General features: G+C 51.2%; 1 protein-coding gene across 3 annotated transcripts in view; it reads right to left on the bottom strand.

Moving 5' to 3' along the window:
• Nucleotides 1-2,754: 2,754 nt before the first annotated feature.
• Nucleotides 2,755-18,681, bottom strand: part of SPINT2 (serine peptidase inhibitor, Kunitz type 2) — a 32,540-nt gene continuing 16,613 nt past the window's right edge. For 2 of the 3 annotated variants that reach the window (XM_005589083.4, XM_065535492.1), the window contains exons 2-7: nucleotides 12,140-12,310; nucleotides 8,331-8,390; nucleotides 7,070-7,123; nucleotides 5,981-6,142; nucleotides 5,686-5,724; nucleotides 2,755-3,365 (exon numbers count right to left, since the gene is read on the bottom strand). In XM_005589083.4, coding sequence (XP_005589140.2) covers nucleotides 3,199-3,365; nucleotides 5,686-5,724; nucleotides 5,981-6,142; nucleotides 7,070-7,123; nucleotides 8,331-8,390; nucleotides 12,140-12,310 — 653 coding nt within the window. In that variant the 3' untranslated portion in view covers nucleotides 2,755-3,198. The remainder of the gene's footprint in view (nucleotides 3,366-5,685; nucleotides 5,725-5,980; nucleotides 6,143-7,069; nucleotides 7,124-8,330; nucleotides 8,391-12,139; nucleotides 12,311-18,681) is intronic. The other variant, XM_074023444.1, reaches the window with a different exon arrangement.

Raw genomic sequence — 18,681 nt, 5'->3', positions numbered from 1 at the left:
TTTGTTTGTGTATTTTTAGTAGAGACGGGGTTCACCGTGTTAACCAGGATGGTCTTGATCTCCTGACCTCATGATCCGCCCGCCTCGGCCTCCCAAAGTGCTGGGACTACAGGCGCGAGCTACTGCGCCCGGCCTGTTTATTTTTTTGAGAAAGAGTCTCACTCTGTCACCCAGGCTGGAGTGCAGTGGTGCAATCATGTCTCACTGCAGCCTCGATCTCCTGGGCTCAAGCGATCCTCCCACCTCAGCCTCCTGAGTAACTGGAGTGCAGCCATGCATCACCATGCCTGGCTAATTTTTTTTTGTAGAGTTGGGGTTTTGCCACGTTGCCCAGGCTGGCCTCAAACTTCTGGATTCAAGTGATGTACCTGCCTCAGCCTCCCAAAGTGCTGGGATTACAGGCATGAGCCACTGCACCGGGCCCCAAATGTTTATGAGTTTGTATAGTCCCCAAGCCCTTTGTCCTGATCTTTACCCAGGAGATGGCCTAGGGGAACCCTTTCTGGGGAGAGCCACACTGTCTGCCTTTCTCAAGTGTGTGGACCAGGAAAAAGGCGAGTGAGAAGCTCCAAGTTGATTTATATTTTCGGTGAGATGATTTTTTTCAGGCTGGTCAAGTGAAGCAGCAGAAGGAACAAATAACTCTGTTAACTGGTTGTGATCAATTACTCGTCACACCACTGCACTCAGACAAGCAACAAGTTGATTTTTTATAAAGCCCATTTCACCTCTCAACGGTGCCAGCAGCCCAAGGGTGACAGGGATGTGAAGTGGCCACTGAATGCCTTGGCCACTGACCCACTGTTGGGCAGCCTTTGCAACAAAAAGAGGGCCTTTGTCAGGCCATAAAAGGCCCCAAGAGTTGAACACATGACACAGCTGAGCTTCAAGGGCCACAGCGGCAGCAGCCTGAAGAGTGTCTGCTGCGGTGAGGCCCACCAGTCGCCCTGGAAAGAGTCCAGAGGCCCGGATGGAGTCGAGCTGCCAGGAGCAGTGGGGCCAGGGCCTCCCTTGCCGCAAGAAGAAAGAGGCAGTTTTAGGCAGGAGAAACAGGTCACAGAGCAGCAGCTTCTGCACTAGAAACATATAAAGGCTCATTGTACTAGAAACCTACAGAAGCTCAACTGGGCTTCAGAGAATTCCCTTCATCTAACTTCCTATTATGGTGGAATTAAGTGATTCTCAAGTTTTTTTTGTTTTGAAACAGAGTCTTGCTCTATCACCTAGGCTGCCGTGCAATGGCGCAATCTTGGCTCACTGCAACCTCCGCCTCCCGGGTTCAAGCAATTCTCCTGCCTCAGCCTCCCGAGTAGCTGGGATTACAGGCGCCTGCCACCACACCTGGTTCTTTTTTTGTATTTTTAGTAGAGAGGGGGTTTCACCATGTTGGCCAGGCTGGTCTGGAACTCCTGACCTCAGTCTCCCAAAGTGCTGGGATTACAGGTGTGAGCCACCGCACCCAGCCAATTCTCAAGTTTTTGAAAAGTTCCAAAGGCACATAACTTTTTTTTTTTTTTTAACATGACCAAGATAGGAGACAGCCTATATTGGAGTTGGTGGAGAAAGGCTCCTGCCAGGCAGAGGCGCATGTGCGGACTTTGCAGGCTTGCAGGGGTTAGGGGCCGCACTCACAGTGCTGCAGGTGGGGAGGCTCCTAACTCCCAGGACCTCTTTCCCTGGGCCACAGGCTCACCAGGACCCCTGGTGTCTGATCTGTCTGGGATGTGTTAAGTAGATTCCACTTGTTCACCAACCCCGAGCCAGCTGCAATGGCCACTGGAGAGCAGGCTGAGGCCTGCGGGGCTTAGCTGGGAGGACACACCACGATCCCTTTGCAGCATCTGCTGTAGGTGAGGGAGGTGGGGCAGGAGCAGATCAGCTATTTGCTCAATTTGCTTCTGGAAGAGATTTTTAAGCCCTAAGGGATTTCTAGGAAGGGCCAAGGGATGAGTTCTTTGGTTCCAAGCAGTCGAAAGCACTATCTGGCCTGTGGCACTGCACCCGGCCACTCGTCCTGTGTCTCCAAGGCCAGCAGAGTCCAGCCTGACCTCATGGGGTGCCCAGATGCCTGTACCCCAGGACCTCCTTGTTGGAATGGAGGAGGGAGAAAAGGGGCTTCTAGAGTCTAGTGTTGGGAAAGGAACACCCACAGGTGGCAGCAGAATTGGGCCTGGAGGACAAATTCAGCCGGGCAGTGCGCTCTGTCCCCGTTCCCACACAGGGGCATGTGGGAGACGTGACAGAAAAGCCCAGTGCAGGCAGTGCAAGGCCTGACCTAGAGGGCCCTCCCACCACCCCTCCAGGATGCAGAGAGCACAGAACCATGAGAGGAGAAGCATCATGGACGCCACAAGGACTCGGTTAAGCCCCTCCAACCCGGGAAGGTCTTGGTCCTCGAGGCCTGGACAGCATGCACCCTTCCTGCGCCCTCGAGGGCAGTGCTTCAAGGTGTGGGCTACAGTCCATAGTGGAGCATCAAGATCAGTGCAGAGGGTTGTAGCCAGAAGTTTTACAAAGTGAAATAGAGTAAGAAAATATCAGCGTTCACAGGTGGTGAGGCTAAGTGTGGTTTGGTGAAAGTTCACGGGCACTCAATAATAGGACATTTATTTCATCTTGTGGATTCATTCAAAAAGATCTGAAAGACGCTATTTTGAGGGGTATGTTTCTAGAATGGGACACCTCAGATAATGTCTTGTAATCATTTTGGTAGGGCTGAAATTGGGACTCCCATAAAGAAAGTACATGCTGAAATTTATTTTAAAGGGGAAGATCCCCTTTTATTAAACTTGTACATTTTACTTTCCTTCTTTCAGAATGCTAATAAAAAACATTCGTTTATACTTAAAAAACCCATAAATCAGACAAACAAAAGAAATGGTTCTAACATCACTTTTGTGATGAGAAAACAGGCAATGGAATTCAATATAAGCAAAGAAAACTCTACCTGGAGGGAAGAAATCTATCAGCGAGGAAACAACTCGGGGCTGCTGCCAGACCACCGGCCATGCAAGGAGGAGCCTCCTAGAGAATTTCCGAAGCAAATCCACCCCGCCAGACCAGAAAGCAGCCGTCCTACCTCCCAGAGAAACAGACCTCAGCCCTAATGATCGCACAAATCCAAGTCAATCGCTCTATTTAAAAAAAGCACGCACATAGTCTCCCCTTCCTTCCCCAGTCCTCTTGGTGACAGGGCGGTCACAGGACATATGTGTTCTTCACCAGCTGCTCCTTGTCGTCTCCGGAGCTCCAGACAGTGCGCAGGGCACGCTCCTGGTTCCTCCGTGCCACCCGGATCAGGTAGACCATGGAGGCTCCCAGGAAGAGGATCAACACCATCACGAACAGCCCCGCCAGAACCACCACTGAGGACAAGAGAGGGGCCTCAGGATGGGCCAGGCAAGGGGAGCTGCAGCCAGAGTGGGGCTCACCAAGGGCCTGGGGAATCCAGGTGGGCTCAGGCTGAGGACCAAATGCCCCTCCCCAACCCAGAGAGGGTACAGAACTGCAGCTGGAGAGGACACAGCCTGCCAGAGATGCCATCAAGGAGATTCCCCCAAAAAAGGAGGTGCCATGCTATGTGTGTGCCAGCAGAGTGGCCGTCTGTGTTCCTTCTTTTTGAACTAAAAGCCCAACTCTTGGGTGTTGCGGAAAGTCAGGGACCCCAAACGGAGGGACCCGGCTGAAGCCATGGCAGAAGAACATAAATTGTGAAGATTTTATGGACATTTATTAGTTCCCCAAATTAATACTTTTATAATTTCTTTTGCCTGTCTTTACTGCAATCTCTGAACATAAATTGTGAAAATTTCATGGACACTTATCACTTCCCCAATCAATACCCTTGTGATTTCCTATGCCTGTCTTTAATCTCTTAATGCCGTCATCTTCGTAAGCTGAGGAAGAGGTATGTTGCCTCAGGACCCTGTGATGATTGCGTTAACTGCACAAATTGTTTGTAGAGCATGTGTGTTTGAACAATACGAAATCTGGGCACCTTGAAAAAAGAACAGGATGACAGCAATGTTCTGGGAACGAGAGAGAACCTTAAACTCTGACTGCCAGTGAGCCAGGCAGAACAGAGCCACATTTATCTTCTTTCAAAAGCAAATAGGAGAAATACGGCTGAATTCTTTTTCTCAGCAAGGAACATCCCTGAGAAAGAGAATGCGCCCCTGAGGGTAGGCCTCTGAACGGCCACCCTGGGGGCAGCTGTCTTTCACAGCCAAGGGATGAAATAAGCCCTGGTCTCCTGTAACGCTCCCAGGCTTATTAGGACGAGGAAATTCCCGCCTAATAAATTTTGGTCAGACAGGCTGTCTGCTCTCAAACTCTGTCTCCTGATAAGATGTTACCAATGACAATGTGTGTGGAAACTTCATGAGCAATTTTAATTTCGCCCCATCCTGTGGTCCTGTGATCTTGCCCTGCCTCCATTTGCTTTGTGATATTTTACTACCTTGTGAAGCATGTGATCTCTGTGACCCACACCCTATTCATACACTCCCTCCCCTTTTGAAAATCGCTAATAAAAACTTGCTAGTTTTACGGCTCAGGGGCATCACGGAACCTGCAACATGTGATGTCTCCCCGGACACCTAGCTTTGAAATCTCTCTTTTGTACTCTTTCCCTTTATTTCTCAGACCAGCTGACACTTAGGGAAACAGAAAAGAACCCAAGTTGAATATCGGGGGTGGGGTTTCCCCCGATACGTGGGGCAACCTGCACAGGAGCCCCAGGCCAAGAGATGCACAAGGGTGTAAAAAACATTTAGCACGGGTGTGTACACATGAAACCTTAGGGGCTTTGTGCACACACACGCTGACTGGCAATAGAGAAAGATGGAGCCCTGCAGGGGCTGCGAGGGCTGAGAGCTGCTGCAGGATGAAGTCAGGGTGGAAGTGAGGGTGTCCTCAGAGCTGTGCCAGCAAATTTAATAGTGTCTGCCCCACTGCAGTCCCACTGGTCAGCTCAGATGCTTTTCTTCAGGAGGGGCTCCGGCTAAGGAGTGTGACCTCTTGTGGCAGCCTCCCCTGTGGCTATGGAGCTGCAGAGTTGGCCTTTTTGGGGCCACCCTCCAGACCCAGACTGCTTGCTTCCCAGTCCCATGCCTGGCAAACCAGGCTTCACTGCTAGAACAGGACAGACTCCCAGGCCAGGTCCCAGCTCCTTCACAGGGAAACAGGCGGAGAAAGAGGCCAGACTGGCATGGCAGGTCTTTTGTGCCAACACTATCATCTGCAACTCAGGCTCAGAAACACAGGCCAGAGGGCTGGCCTCTTGCTCAGGCCAGACTGTGTTGGGAAACACCCTGGCCTGTGGCCCTCCATCCTGTCACCCGTGACCAACTCTTATGCCCCACACAACAGCGCTCCCTCCACACCCCAGGCCAGTCTCAGGTCCGTGTGCAGCAGTCCTCAAATGCCCAACAGGAAGACCTCATCCCCAGTCACTCACGTCACCTGGGCAGGGCCTGCCTCGTGACTGACTCACTCCAGCCCCAACTATGTACACTGAATGGTGAGACAAACCACCACCTCGCCATTCTCACGCAAAAATATGACTTTCTGCCAAGATGATGTTCACAATAAAGGATAATGTAAACCATAACTGGGCGGGGCTGAGCTCAGTCAAGGAAGGGAGGAGGCAGGCTGATGGCAGGAGGAGGGTAAGGGGCCACTTACCCTTTGAGCCAAGGGGCAGGGAAGGATTCTCCTGCTGGCCTGAAAGAGAACACACAGCCTGAGGTCAGCTCACAGCTCCCATTCCACAGAGCGGCCAGAGGGGATCCCCTCAGCCAGGGCCTCCATGGGGAGCTCTTTCTGAGGGACTTTATTCCAGCTCTTCTGGGGCTTAGAGGCCTTGCCGCCCTAGTGGGCCCAAGAACAGCATTTCCAAGGCCTTCATATTTTAGGGATGGGGAGATGGCCCAGGGTCCCCAAGGGCAGGGTTTCCTGGGCTGAGGGGCCGCAGACTCACGGAAGCAGCGGAGCATGCAGGCCTCCTCAGAGCGGTAGCTGTTCTTATTGCCCCGGCAGCCTCCATAGATGAAGTTATTGCAGGAGTTCCTCTCCACGTCAAAGTACCAGCGTGGGAAGGACGCACGGCAAGGTCCAGTGACCGCCTTGGCGGCACAGTATTCTGGGAGCAAGACAGCCCAAGGAACACAAATTAGTAGGGCCCGCAAGGAGGGGAAGCAAGCCAGAAAGTGCCTGAGGAGGCTCGCAGCTCCAGCTGACAGAGAAACATCTCTCTGGTAGAGAAGCCTGTAAATTACACCCAAGGCCAGCGCAGCGGCTCTGACGCGCTGCCCCACGGGTCCAGATGGCGGCTTCAGAGCTTTGAAGACTGCTCTCTGCCAGGTCCCGTCCTAGGCCTTTTACGTGCAGTGGCTGCGTCTCTATGAGACCTGTCTGGGGCCCTTCACTTTATATGTGGGAACACTGAGGCAGCGTGGCAGCCATGGAGGCGGGGCGGCAGCCACTTGCCCACAGCCAAGCCGCTAGTGAGAGGGGCAGGGACAATGGACATCCCAGAGCCACGCACCAGGCTGTGCCTCTGAAGTGCATCTCCGCAGGCTCGGCCTCCTTCCTGCTGGTGGGGGCATCCACATGGGGCCTGTTACCTTGACTCCAACCCCAGGGGGCTGCCACCACCCACGAGGGGAGCCCTGCGCTACAACTTCCTCAGTGGAAATCCGCAAGTGTCTCTCAATACCCAACTAAAAATACATGTTTTGCCCCACATGTAAGTTTCTTCGGAGTTTTTTTGTTTTTTGAGACGGAGTCTCACTCTGTCGCCCAGGCTGAACTGCAGTGGCGCAATCTTGGTTCCTTGCAACCTCCACCTCCCAGGTTCAGCAATTCTCCTGCTTCAGCCTCCCGAGTAGCTAGGACTACAGGTGTGTGCCACTACGCCCAGCTAATTTTTTGTATTTTTAGTAAAGACAGGATTTCACTGTGTTAGGATGGTCTCGATATCCTGACCTCGTGATCCGCCCACCTCAGCCTCCCAAAGTGCTGGGATTACAAGCATGAGCCACCGAGCCCGGCCTCTTTGGAGTTTTACCTTCATAGTTGAACATATCGCTGGAGTGGTCATCAGAATCCTGCCTTCTGGGAACTGAAACACAAACATCTGTGTTAGGGAGGCTGGGCTGGACATAGGACATGGGCCTAGCTGGGGCTGGATCTGGAAGGGCCCACTGAGGAGTGTGGACACCACACCTTTAAAGAGGGATGTGGAGCCCCTTCCATTGCTGGCTCTGCCGCGTCACCCCATCCCTAATTGGCTCTACGCACACACTGAGAGTGCTGGATGAGGCGGCCCTGCCGCCACCTCAGGGTTCCTATAGAAACCAAGCCCGCCATAGCTCCTAATGTGATAAGGAACACAGTCTTGTTCACACTTTCTAATACAGTGAGGGGCACATGTTCTGCTCCAACAGGATGGAAACCAGAGCAGGCGTGCGGCGGGGCTAGCAGAGGATAAACGGAGCCAGGCAGAGCAACGCCAGGACAGGCATGGGACTCCTGGCCTAGCAAAGCTGGAAAGTGACCACCCTAACGCCCCAGCATTCTGTAAGCCAGCCAGCCCAAGAGCTGCTGAGCTACAGAGCACTCAGTGGGTTGCAGCTGATGAGGGAGTCCCATCCTCCAGCAGGGGTGCGATGCAGTCCCCCCTCCATGGCCGCCTCCCAGAGCCCACGGCCTGAGGCCTGACCCGAGGGTGCATCTGCTACCTGGTAGTGCATCGGGACCACTCACCCCAAGCGCCCGATGCAGAGTCCTTAAACCATAAAGGAGGAATGGGGCAGCGGCCGCCAGTACTACAAAGCAAGCTAACACACATCTTGAGATCATGCACTGCAGTGGCAGGGAGGCAGGGGTGGCAGAGGACAGAGGATGTCCACAAGGAAGGGGACAGCGATGGCAACAGGGAACAAAGGAAGCAGAGGAGGCAGAACAGGCAGACAGAAGGGTGGGTGGGGAGTGGGGCCAGCAGAGCAGCTGGAGGCCCGCACAGCAGGGAGGGGCCTGAGCCTCATGGGCAGCAGCAACCTCCATCCCCTGTCCTCCAGGAGGCGGCGGGGGCCAGCCAGGGAGTGCTGCAGGATCCCTGGCCCCTGTGCCCGCTGGACAGTGTAAACTCCCCCATGTAAGGACGCCAGAGCCAGAAGCTGGCAGCCCAAGCAGAGCCCCCGGTTTGCCAATTTTGAGTAAACAGAACCATGAGAGGGAAGCCTGTGACAGTTCCCAAATGACAAGTGTCCTTTCACAATGACCCATCCGGTGGCCTCACTCTATCGCGGGTCTCTTTAAGAACCTACCACTTGGGACAGAGGAATCTGCTGCATTCCTGCTGGTGGCCAGGTCACCTGTGGCATTCTCTGCAAGGAGACAAAGAAACAGCATAGTGAGACAGTGCTTCTGAGACTGCCGGGGACAAAGAATGAGCTGGCCCTGTGTGCCTCTCACCACAGCATCCATTTCTCCTTTACATAGGACCTTCAATGTGCGTGCCAGACCACACTCGGAAATGAGGAAGCAAGACTGCCTCCTGAAGAGGAAACTTAAGATCAACTTGCAGGGAATCAGAGCAAAGATGCACACAGTGACCTCAAAAAGACAGTGACTTGGCCGGGTGTGGGGGCTCATGCCTGTAATTCCATTACTTTGGGAGGCCAAGGCGGGTGGATCACCTGAGGTCAGAAGTTCGAGATCAGCCTGGCCAACATGGTGAAACTTATTAAAAATACAAAAGTTAGGGCCGGGTGCGGTGGCTCACGCCTGTAATCCCAACACTTTGGGAGTGAGGCGGGTGGATCACGAGGTCAGGGATTGAGAACATCCTGGCCAACACTGCGAAACCCCGTCTCTACTGAAAATACAAAAAATTAGCCGGGTGTGGTGGCGCACGCCTGTAGTCCCAGCTACTTGGGAGGTTGAGGCAGGATAATTGCTTGAACCCTGGAAGTGGAGGTTGCAGTGAGCAGAGATTGCACCACTGCACTCCAGCCTGGACGACAGAGTGAGACTCCGTCTCAAAAAACAAACAAACAACCCAAAAAGTTAGCCAAGCGTGATGGCAGATGCCTGTAATCCCAGCTATTTGGGCGGCTGAGGCAGGAGAATTGCTTGAACCCGGGAGGCAGAGGTTGTGGTGAGCCGAGATCGCACTACTGACCACTGCACTCCAGCCTGGGCAACAAGAGCAAAACTCCATCTCAAACAAAGAAACAAATAAAACACAGTGACTTCCAGGGCCAAATAATCTGCTTAACTGTATCAAATCATCTAACTAATTCAACTGTAATCCCAGTGCTTCGGAAGGCTGAAGGGTGGGGGGCATCACTTGAGGCCAGGAGTTTGAGAGCAGCTTGGGCAACATAAAAAGACCTCATCTGTTTGTGAGGGGGAGCGGGAACAAAACACTTTTTTTAAGGGTTAACATGATGAATTTTACACAGCGTTTATTTTATCTCCTACACCTTGTCCAAGACGGAGGGAACCCTGGTTCCCCTGCATCCTCGGGCCTGGCCTAGCCTGATGCTATTAAACGGTCACCTTGCAAACCAGCTCCCCTCATTCTGCCTCTCTCCATCAAGCAGTCTTCTGACAACTGGACTCGAGACTTGCCTATGCGGACTACAGACGCGGGCCTGGGGACATGAGTGCCTGCTCCCCGGGGCGGTCCCGGTTCTCATGATGAATTAATACACTGGCATTCTCATTCTCACTTGCCTTCCCACAGAGCCTGCCTGGGAGAGAATATGCTGGCAAAGGACCCCAGGCACTAGCAACCCTGGCAGTGTTTAGCTCTTTACAGACTCACATGGGAGCGCCTCAAGAGACAGTCAGATGCCAATATGTGCTTTCTGGACCTGCGAGACAGGGCCAGACTCTAGGGAGACAGCTAACCTGCCTGCTCCCAGGAACACACAGCCACCCACGTCCCCTGGCTATGCTCACTGTCCACTGCCTGAGTTCTCAACACTTCAACTTCCTTCCTGAGGAGATAAGGAACAGCCAGGATGGACACATACATTTGCTAAAGGCAACTCTTGACTGGGATAGCTCAGAAAAGGTAGCAAAAAATATTTCTCCCAAGTCCTCCTTCATAATGAATCATAGTTGATGATAGAAATACAGTAACTGGGTCAATGATGGCTCACAGACACAACGTTAAGTCACCAAAAAAACATGTTAGGGACAGTGCCACTGAAAATATTTTTATTTATTTTTTACTTAAAGGCCAGTGTAATTGTTTGTTTGTTTTTTCAGTTAAAGTGAAATGTTAGCTGGGCTCAGTGGCTCACACCTGTAATCCTAGCACTTTGGGAAGCGGGCAGATTGCTTGAGCTCAGGAGTTTGAGACCAGCCTGGGTAACATGGTGAAACCCCACCTTAACAAAATACACAAAAATTAGCCAGGTGTGGGGGTGTGCGCCTGTAGTCCCAGCTACTTGAGAGGCTGAGGCACGAGAATCACTCGAACACAGGAGGCGGAGGTTGCAGTGAGCCAAGATCACACCACTGCACTCCAGTCCGGTGGGCGACTAAGCAAGAAAAAAAGAAAAAAGTGAAAATCTTTAACATAGGATTTGGATGGCCAAACCCTTGGGTCTCTGGAACACTTGGGATGGAGCAGCCCCAAAGGGCCAACGTCTCATCACCATCGGCTCTCAGGAAGTCCTTGTCACTCAGCTGAGAGCCAGGGCACACTGCTGGGGGGTTTAGGTTTTAATTTAAACTGTGAGGTTGTCAGGGTCAAAATTACCTTGATTCCACAGAACCCCTGGCAGGTGAGGGCCACAAAGAGGATAGATTCCAGGACGTATGTTTGTTTTAACTTGATCCATAACTTGGCTGGGTGAGCTATTCAAGTCATTTGTCCCACAATTAAAATAACCCAAACAGCAGCCAGGCGCGGTGGCTCACACCTGTAATCCCAGAACTTTGGGAGGCTAAGGCAGGCAGATCACCTGAGGCCAGGAGTTCGAGACCAGCTTGGCCAACATGGCGAAATCCCATCTCTACTAAAACTACGAAAATTAGCCAGGCATGGTGGTAAGCACCTGGAATCCCAGCTGCTCAGGAGGCTGAGGCTGCAGTGAGCTGAGATTGCTCCACTGCACTCCAGCTTGGGCAATAGAGCAAGACTCTGTCTCAAAATAAAATAAAATAACCCAAATACCCAGGGAACAAGAGGGGCAGCCCTGTTGGAGTGGATCAAAAAGCCTCTGCTCAAGAAGGCAAGGCTACTTCCTCATCGGTCTGCTCTGAAACTTGCACTTAGTAAAGAGGGAGAAAGGAAGCTGGGTCATGATGGCTCCAGCTCTGCCCTGTTGTTTTGCTGCCTTTCTGGGAAGCGGAGGAGTGAGGGTCTGCTGTGAAACCACTGTACGGCCACAGGGCATTCATACGGTGCCTGTTTCTTCTGCTTTTTAAAACATCGCCCAGATTCCACTGTCAAGAACTAATAAAGAGAGGAAAGTATCCACATTCCAGTTAATAAATTGTCTCTAAATAGCAAAATCTGGCTGGGCACAGTGGCTCACACCTGTAATCCCAGCACTTTAGAAGGCCCAGGTGGAAGAATTGCTTGAGGCCAAGAGTTTGAGACCAGCCTGGGTAACATAGGGAGACCCATCTCTATAAAAAATTTCAAAATGAGCAAGGTGTGGTGGCGTGTGCCTGTAGTCCCAACTATTCAGGAGGCTGAGGTGGGAGGATCTGCTTGAGCCCAGGAAGTGGAGGCTGCAGTGAGACCCTGTTTAAAAAAAAAGCAGGGGCCAGGCATGGTGGCTCACGCCTGTAATCCCAGCACTTTGTGGGGCCGAGGTGGGTGGATCACGAGGTCAGGAGATCGAGATCATCCTGGCTAACATGGTGAAACCATGTCTCTATTAAAAACACAAAAAATTAGTTGGGCGTGGTGGTGGGTGCCTGTAGTCCCAACTACTTGGTAGGCTGAGGCAGGAGAATGGCGTGAACCCAGGAGGTGGAGCTTGCAGTGAGCCGGGATTGCACCACTGCACTCCAGCCTGGGCGACAGAGCAAGACTCCATCTCAAAACAGGAAAAAAAAAAAAAAAAAAAAAAAAAAAAAAAAAAAGCTCTAACTACTACTGTCTTACCTGTAACAGCGGCACATTTCTTGAGGCACTCCTCCTTGCTCATGTAATTATTGCTGTTTCCATCACAGCCCCCATACACAAACAGCTGGCAGGATCCGTCAGTGACATTGTACCACCACCTAGGCATGGAGGCCCGGCATCTGCCCACCACCTTCGACACTAGACAAAAGTCTGAAATGCAAAGCACAATCCCGTTAGCTTGGCAGGGCAATCCTGGCAATGAAGGACACACACAGACCTGTACACAGATCCCCGAGGGGAACCAGAGCCTTGAGTTCCAGCAGTTCCTTTGTGAGCTGTTTCCCAAGCCCAGATCGCCAACAGGCCCACTCAGTGCTTCCTTCCTTGTATAAACACGTCGCCCAACAATAAAGACACCAACCCACCCACTGAACTGTATTTCAGTTGTATGTTTTGTCCCGTCCCCATTATTGAAGACATGCACATCCAGTGTAGAAACATGACTTTATTTATTTATTTATTTTGGAGACAGAGTCTCACTCCATTGCCCAGGCTGGAGAGCAGTGACTTGATCTCAGCTCACTGCAACCTCCGCCTCCCAGGTTCAAATGATTCTTTTGCCTCACCCTCCCGAGTAACTGGAATTACAGGCATGCGCCACCATGCTGGGCTTTTGGTTTTTTTGTACTTTCAGTACAGATGGGGTTTCACCATGTTGCCCAGGCTGGTCTTCAACTCCTGAGCTCAGGTAATCCGCCTGCTTCGCCTCCCAAAGTGCTGGGATCACAAGCACAAGCCACCATGCCCAACGGAAACATGACTTTAAAAAAAAAAACAGGCCGGGCGCGGTGGCTCACGCCTGTAATCCCAGCACTTTGGGAGGCCGAGGCGGGCGGATCACAAGGTCAGGAGATTGAGACCACGGTGAAACCCCGTCTCTACTAAAAATATAAAAAATTAGCCGGGCGCGGTTGTGGGCGCCTGTGGTCCCAGCTACTCAGGCTGAGGCTGAGGCAGGAGAATGGCGTGAACCCGGGAGGCGGAGCTTGCAGTGAGCCGAGATCGCGCCACTGCACTCCAGCCTGGGATGGGCGACAGAGCGAGACTCCGTCTCAAAAAAAAAAAAAAAAAAAAACAAAACCCCTGACTCCAAGACCCTTCTGGATACTGCCCCATCCCACAGGGCCAAGGGGAGCTTAGCGCTGAAAGGTCAGAGCCGGAGAAGTGAGCTTGGGAAGGAGAGGCGCTATCAGCGCCCTCAGTAGTCCTCACATGCACTTTTCCTGACCTTTCCTGTCCACTCTCTGCCCAGGCAGCACCGAACACTCAAATTACTGCAAGAGCCTCAGAAGGAAGCTTCTTCTTTTTTTTTTTTTTTTTTGAGACGGAGTCTCGCTCTGTCGCCCAGGCTGGAGTGCAGTGGCACCATCTCGGCTCACTGCAAGCGACGCCTCCCAGGTTCACGCCATTCTCCCGCCTCAGCCTCCAGAGTAGCTGGGACTACAGGCGCCCGCCACCATGCCCGGCTAATTTTTTGTATTTTTAGTAGAGACGGGGTTTCACCGTGTTGGCCAGGGTGGTCTCGATCCCCTGACCTTGTGATCCGCCTGCCTCAGCCTCCCAAAGTGCTGGGATTACAGGCGTGAGCCACCGCGCCCGGCTAGAAGGAAGCTTCTTAACTCTAGTGCCTACAGCCCAGCCCACGGCTCCAGAGATAACACAGGTCCTACCCCTGCGCCAAGGCTTGTTATAGCTCCTATCTGGGCACACCAAGATGGGCCTGGGTTTCAAGGCACCCTCAAATCTGGCCCTACTTTAGTAAAAGCGAACAAAAGCCAATATTATAAAATTCTAGCCAGAAACATTTCTTGCAAAAGGTTGGTACGGTCTCTTGAAAGGGAGACAGAAAATTGCTAGAAGCATCACCTGCACCAAAATAAGCCTTTCCACCAGAAGGACTGAAAGCAACCTGAAAAGAGACAGCCTGGCTGTGTGGCTCCGCATCTGCTCCTGTACCACATTATCACCCCTCCCTAACCCTGGCCTTTACCCAGCTCCGCCTGTTCAGCACAAGGGCATTCCAGCTTGCACGGGGCCTGGCACAGGGTGCTTGATAAACATGTCTCCAATAAAAGCATCCCACAGCCAAACGCTTGCTTAGATGTTGTCACTGACTCCTCGCTACTTGTTTTCATGTTTGTTAGGTTTATTTCACCCACTAGGGATATATCTTCTGTTGTGTCTCCCCAAATATGTCACAGTGATGGGCATGAAACCAGATGTTCCACAGAACACTAATCAACGGATAAAAAAGGTTGCTACTGTGCAAAACAAACACACACATACATGCCTCCAAGGAAATCCCACCCACACAATAAATCACAGGTAAGTAGCACAGCAGAAAAAGCATCTTCTGAAGCACGAAATTCCCTATCATTTGAAAAAAGCTAACCCTGAAAAGTCACCCGTTAGAATGTACCTTATCTAGACACTTCATATGAATGGAAGTGTACAGTATGTCCATAAAAGGCAAATCAATAGACACGGGAAGTAGATGAGTGGTTGCTTGGTACTGGGGGTGGGACTGGGGAGTGATGGGTAAAGGGATCTTTAGGGGATGATGAAAATGTTCTAAAATTGGATTGTGGCAATAGCTGCACAGCTCTGTAGAAGGTGCTAAAAATCCTTGGATGATAATACTTAAAACGAGTGATTTTAGGACGTATAATTTTTTTTTTTTTTTTTGAGACTGAGTTTCACTCTTGTTGCCCAGGCTGGAGTACAATGGCATGATCTCGGTTCACTGCACCTCCGCCTCCCGGGTTCAAGCTATTCTCCTGCCTCAGCCTCCCAAGTAGCTGGAATTACAGGCATGCACCACACCTGGCTAATTTTGTATTTGTAGTAGAGACGGGGTTTCACCATGTTGGCCAGGCTGGTCTCGAACTCCTGACCTCAGGTGATCCGCCCATCTTGGCCCCTCAAAGTGCTGGGATTACAGGTGTGAGCCACTGCACCCGGCCTATATAAGTGTTTTTGAGATAGGGTCTTCCTCTGTCACCCAAGCTGGAGTGCAGCTGCAGGACCATGGCTCACTGAAGCCTCGCCTCCTAGGCTCAAGTGACCCTCCCACCTCAGCCTCCTGAGTAGCTGGGACTACAAGCAGAAAAAAAAATTTTTTTTTTTTTTAAATAGGGGGACCTTTTGTCCATTACACATCAACCAGAACCAGCTGGCTGTACACCTGGAATAGGTACAATATGCCAAAGGTCACAAAACACATAATCAACAACGTCCAGAGAAAACAGCAGGAGGAGGTCCTCCGGTGTGTGACTCTACCCAGCCCAACACTGGGAGCAACACTGCCACCAACAAGATGAGATGAAGGGGACCCACGTGGGACCCAGTTACAATCCAAAGCTGAAAACAGCATCAAGGCAGGAGCGCCCAATGGCTACAGAGGTGCCAGCAGCCTCTCCACTGCCCTGCCACGCTGAGTCCTGGCGGCCAGCCACTCTGGCTGCTTTGTGTCCTAGCTTCCTGAGCAGTGTCAGACACAGTCTTTTTCCACAACAAACCTGAGGGGAATATTGTACACCTTAAATGGGTGAATCACATGACATGTGAATTACATCTCAAAACAAAAATAATAACCTGAGGGAGGGCCCACAACACCGGGCGCCCAGGCAGGAACCAGGAACCACCCGACACCACACCTGAGAATGAAGCAGGGTAACCCACAGTATCATGGCAGGAATTCGTTAACTTCGTAAGCAAGGGTGCCAGGTACACGTGGCATGTGCAGACGCCCGAGGGTGTGTAGAAGGAGAAAAAGTGCCTATCGAGGGACGGATGGAAGCTACCTTGGTGAATTCAACCCTGCCCGCAACCTGGCCATCATCTTTATAGGCGCAGACATGCACTCTTGCCAGTGCCCTAGTGCTTAGGAGACACAGGAGCGCTGGCCTCAGCTAACAGTGCACGGGATGATACATGAGACCTTAGCAGCAGGTGATGAATTTACAGTGAGAACATCACTGTATTCCGTCAAGCAGGTTGCGTGTTGATGTGAATCAGCAAAACACCTTGGAAAGCAAGCGTCAATGGAACACGATGCTTGGAGTCAGAATAAAGTTAGTTTACTGTATGATTCCTAGGAACATTCTTGCCATCGGAATCTGTCAGGCAGACCAAATGCTCACATTAGCGGCTCAGGACAGCTCTTCCAGAGCACGGTCACGAGCTGTCCCTGAGATGCTTCCTTTCCGGGCTGCTGCTGTGAGCCAGCGCCTTTTCTAGCTTGGACGCTTTCTGTCCACATGCCGGGCCCTTCATGACAAGTCTTGCGAGCCTGGGAAGCCATTCTGTGTCTAGGCAGTTGCTCACATCTGCTCTAAATATCACACGTTGACTTAGTAGTTTAAAGTTTCAGAAAGCAGCCTTATTTTCAGGTTCCTTGGGTAAAGTAGGAAGGAAAGGCAGAACTTCACTGTTGTCCCGGGAAAATTTAGAAACATCTCTTTACGGCCAGGCACGGTGGCTCACGCCTGTAATCCCAGCACTTTGGAAGGCTGAGGTGGGCAGATCACCTTAGGTTAGGAGTTCAAGACCAGCCTGGCCAACATGGTAAAAGCCCGTCTCTAACTAAAAATACAAAAATTAGCTAGGCATGGTGGTGGGCACCGGTAGTCCCAGCTACTCGGGAAACTGACGCAGGTGAATCACTTGAGCCCGCGAGGCGGAGGTTGCAGTGAGCCAAGATCTTGCCATTGCACTCCAGCCTAGGTGACACAGCAAGGCTCTGTCTCAAACAAAAAAAAAAAAGAAAAAAGAAAAAAAAAGAAAGTCTCTTTAGTAAGAGAAAACTTGGACTAAAAACATGTCTGAAAGACAGATGTTGGTAGTTGTTGAAGCTGGGTGATGGTGCATGGGGGTTTATAAAACGTGTCAGTGCTTTGTATATTGAAAATTCTTTTTTTTTTTTTTTTTTTTTTTTGAGACGGAGTCTCGCTGTGTCTCCCAGGCTGGAGTGCAGTGGCGTGATCTCGGCTCACTGCAAGCTCCGCCTCCCGGGTTCACGCCATTCTCCGGCCTCAGCCTCCCAAGTAGCTGAGACTACAGGCGCCCGCTACCACGCCCGGCTAGTTTTTTGTATTTTTAGTAGAGACGGGGTTTCACCATGTTAGCCAGGATAGTCTCGATCTCCTGACCTCGTGATCCACCTGCCTCGGCCTCCCAAAGTGCTGGGATTACAGGCTTGAGCCACCGCGCCCGGGCGAAAATTCTTATAATGAATTTTTTTTCCTTTAAGATGGAGTTTCACTCTTGTTGCCCAGGCTGGAGTGCAATGGTGCAATCTCGGCTCACTGCAACCTCCGCCTCCCAGGTTCAAGCGATTCTCCTGCCTCAGCCTCCTGAGTAGCTGGGATTATAGGCATGCGCCACTACGTCCACTAATTTTGTACTTTTAGGAGAGACGTGGTTTTTCCATGTTGGCCAGGCTGGTCTCGAACTCCTGACCTCAGGTGATCCACCCGCCTTAGCCTCCCCAAGTGCTGGGATTACAGGCATGAGCCACCGCACCTGGCCAAAAAATTTTTTTTTTTTTTTTTTTACTCAAATTTCATTTGAATAAAAGAGTTCTAAGTAGCAGATTAATTGGCTGAAGTTAGGTTCAATTAAGACTAAATTTAACCATGTCCTTACTGTGTTAAGACACGCGTCTTTCTGTGCGTATGGAAGGAAGCTCCTTGTTGAAGGCAAATCATCTCATCTTGTCACATGCTTTTACTAACTGAATTGTTTTTAAGCATCTATGATGTAAACTTTACTCTCAGGCCTGAGAGAACTGAAGTCATGAAAAGGGATTTTGTTTCCTCATTTGTTTTAATGGAGGCAGTGTTCCTTCAGGAAACACATGCCATGTAGTATTCACTTCCACCACAAATAACAACAATGTATTTTCTCATTCATTGTTCTGCAAAAACCTTGTATTTATTTATTTATTTTGAGACTCAGTCTCACTCTGTCACCCAGGCTGGAGTGCAATGGCATGATCACAGCTCACTGCAGCCTCGACCTCCTGAGCTCAAGCAATCCTCCCACCTCAGCCTCCTGAGTAGCTGGGACTACAGGCACGCACCACCACGCCCGGCTAATTTTTATTTTTTGTAAAGATGGGGTTGTCACCATGTTGCCCAGGCTGGTCTCAAGTGATCCTCCAGCCTCCGCCTCTGAAAGTGCTGGGATCATAGACGTGAGCCACGGCGCCTGGTTGCATTACTTATTGCCTTTGCCAAGCATGATGCCTGGCATATCACGTGCCCTACCTCTAATGGTCACAATAAAACTGTGAATCATGTAACAATATCCCCACTTTACAAGCAAGAATGCTGAGACTCGAGGTGGTTAAAGTGAGGCAGGCAGCAGTGCCAGGATGAGTTTCCCATGGTCTGATGGGAGCCCAGGCACTAACATGACCCTTCAGACTGATGGGAAGAAAAAGCCGTTGCATCAACAGGCAGTAGGAAAACAGAACTGAGGTTGCCTAAAAGCCAAAACATTCCTCAGGGTCTTTATCA

This window comes from Macaca fascicularis, chromosome 19 (genome assembly GCF_037993035.2).
Source record: "Macaca fascicularis isolate 582-1 chromosome 19, T2T-MFA8v1.1".
Lineage (NCBI taxonomy): Eukaryota > Metazoa > Chordata > Mammalia > Primates > Cercopithecidae > Macaca > Macaca fascicularis.
Note: the sequence above shows the minus strand (reverse complement) of the source record. Positions and strands in the feature narration are given on the sequence as shown.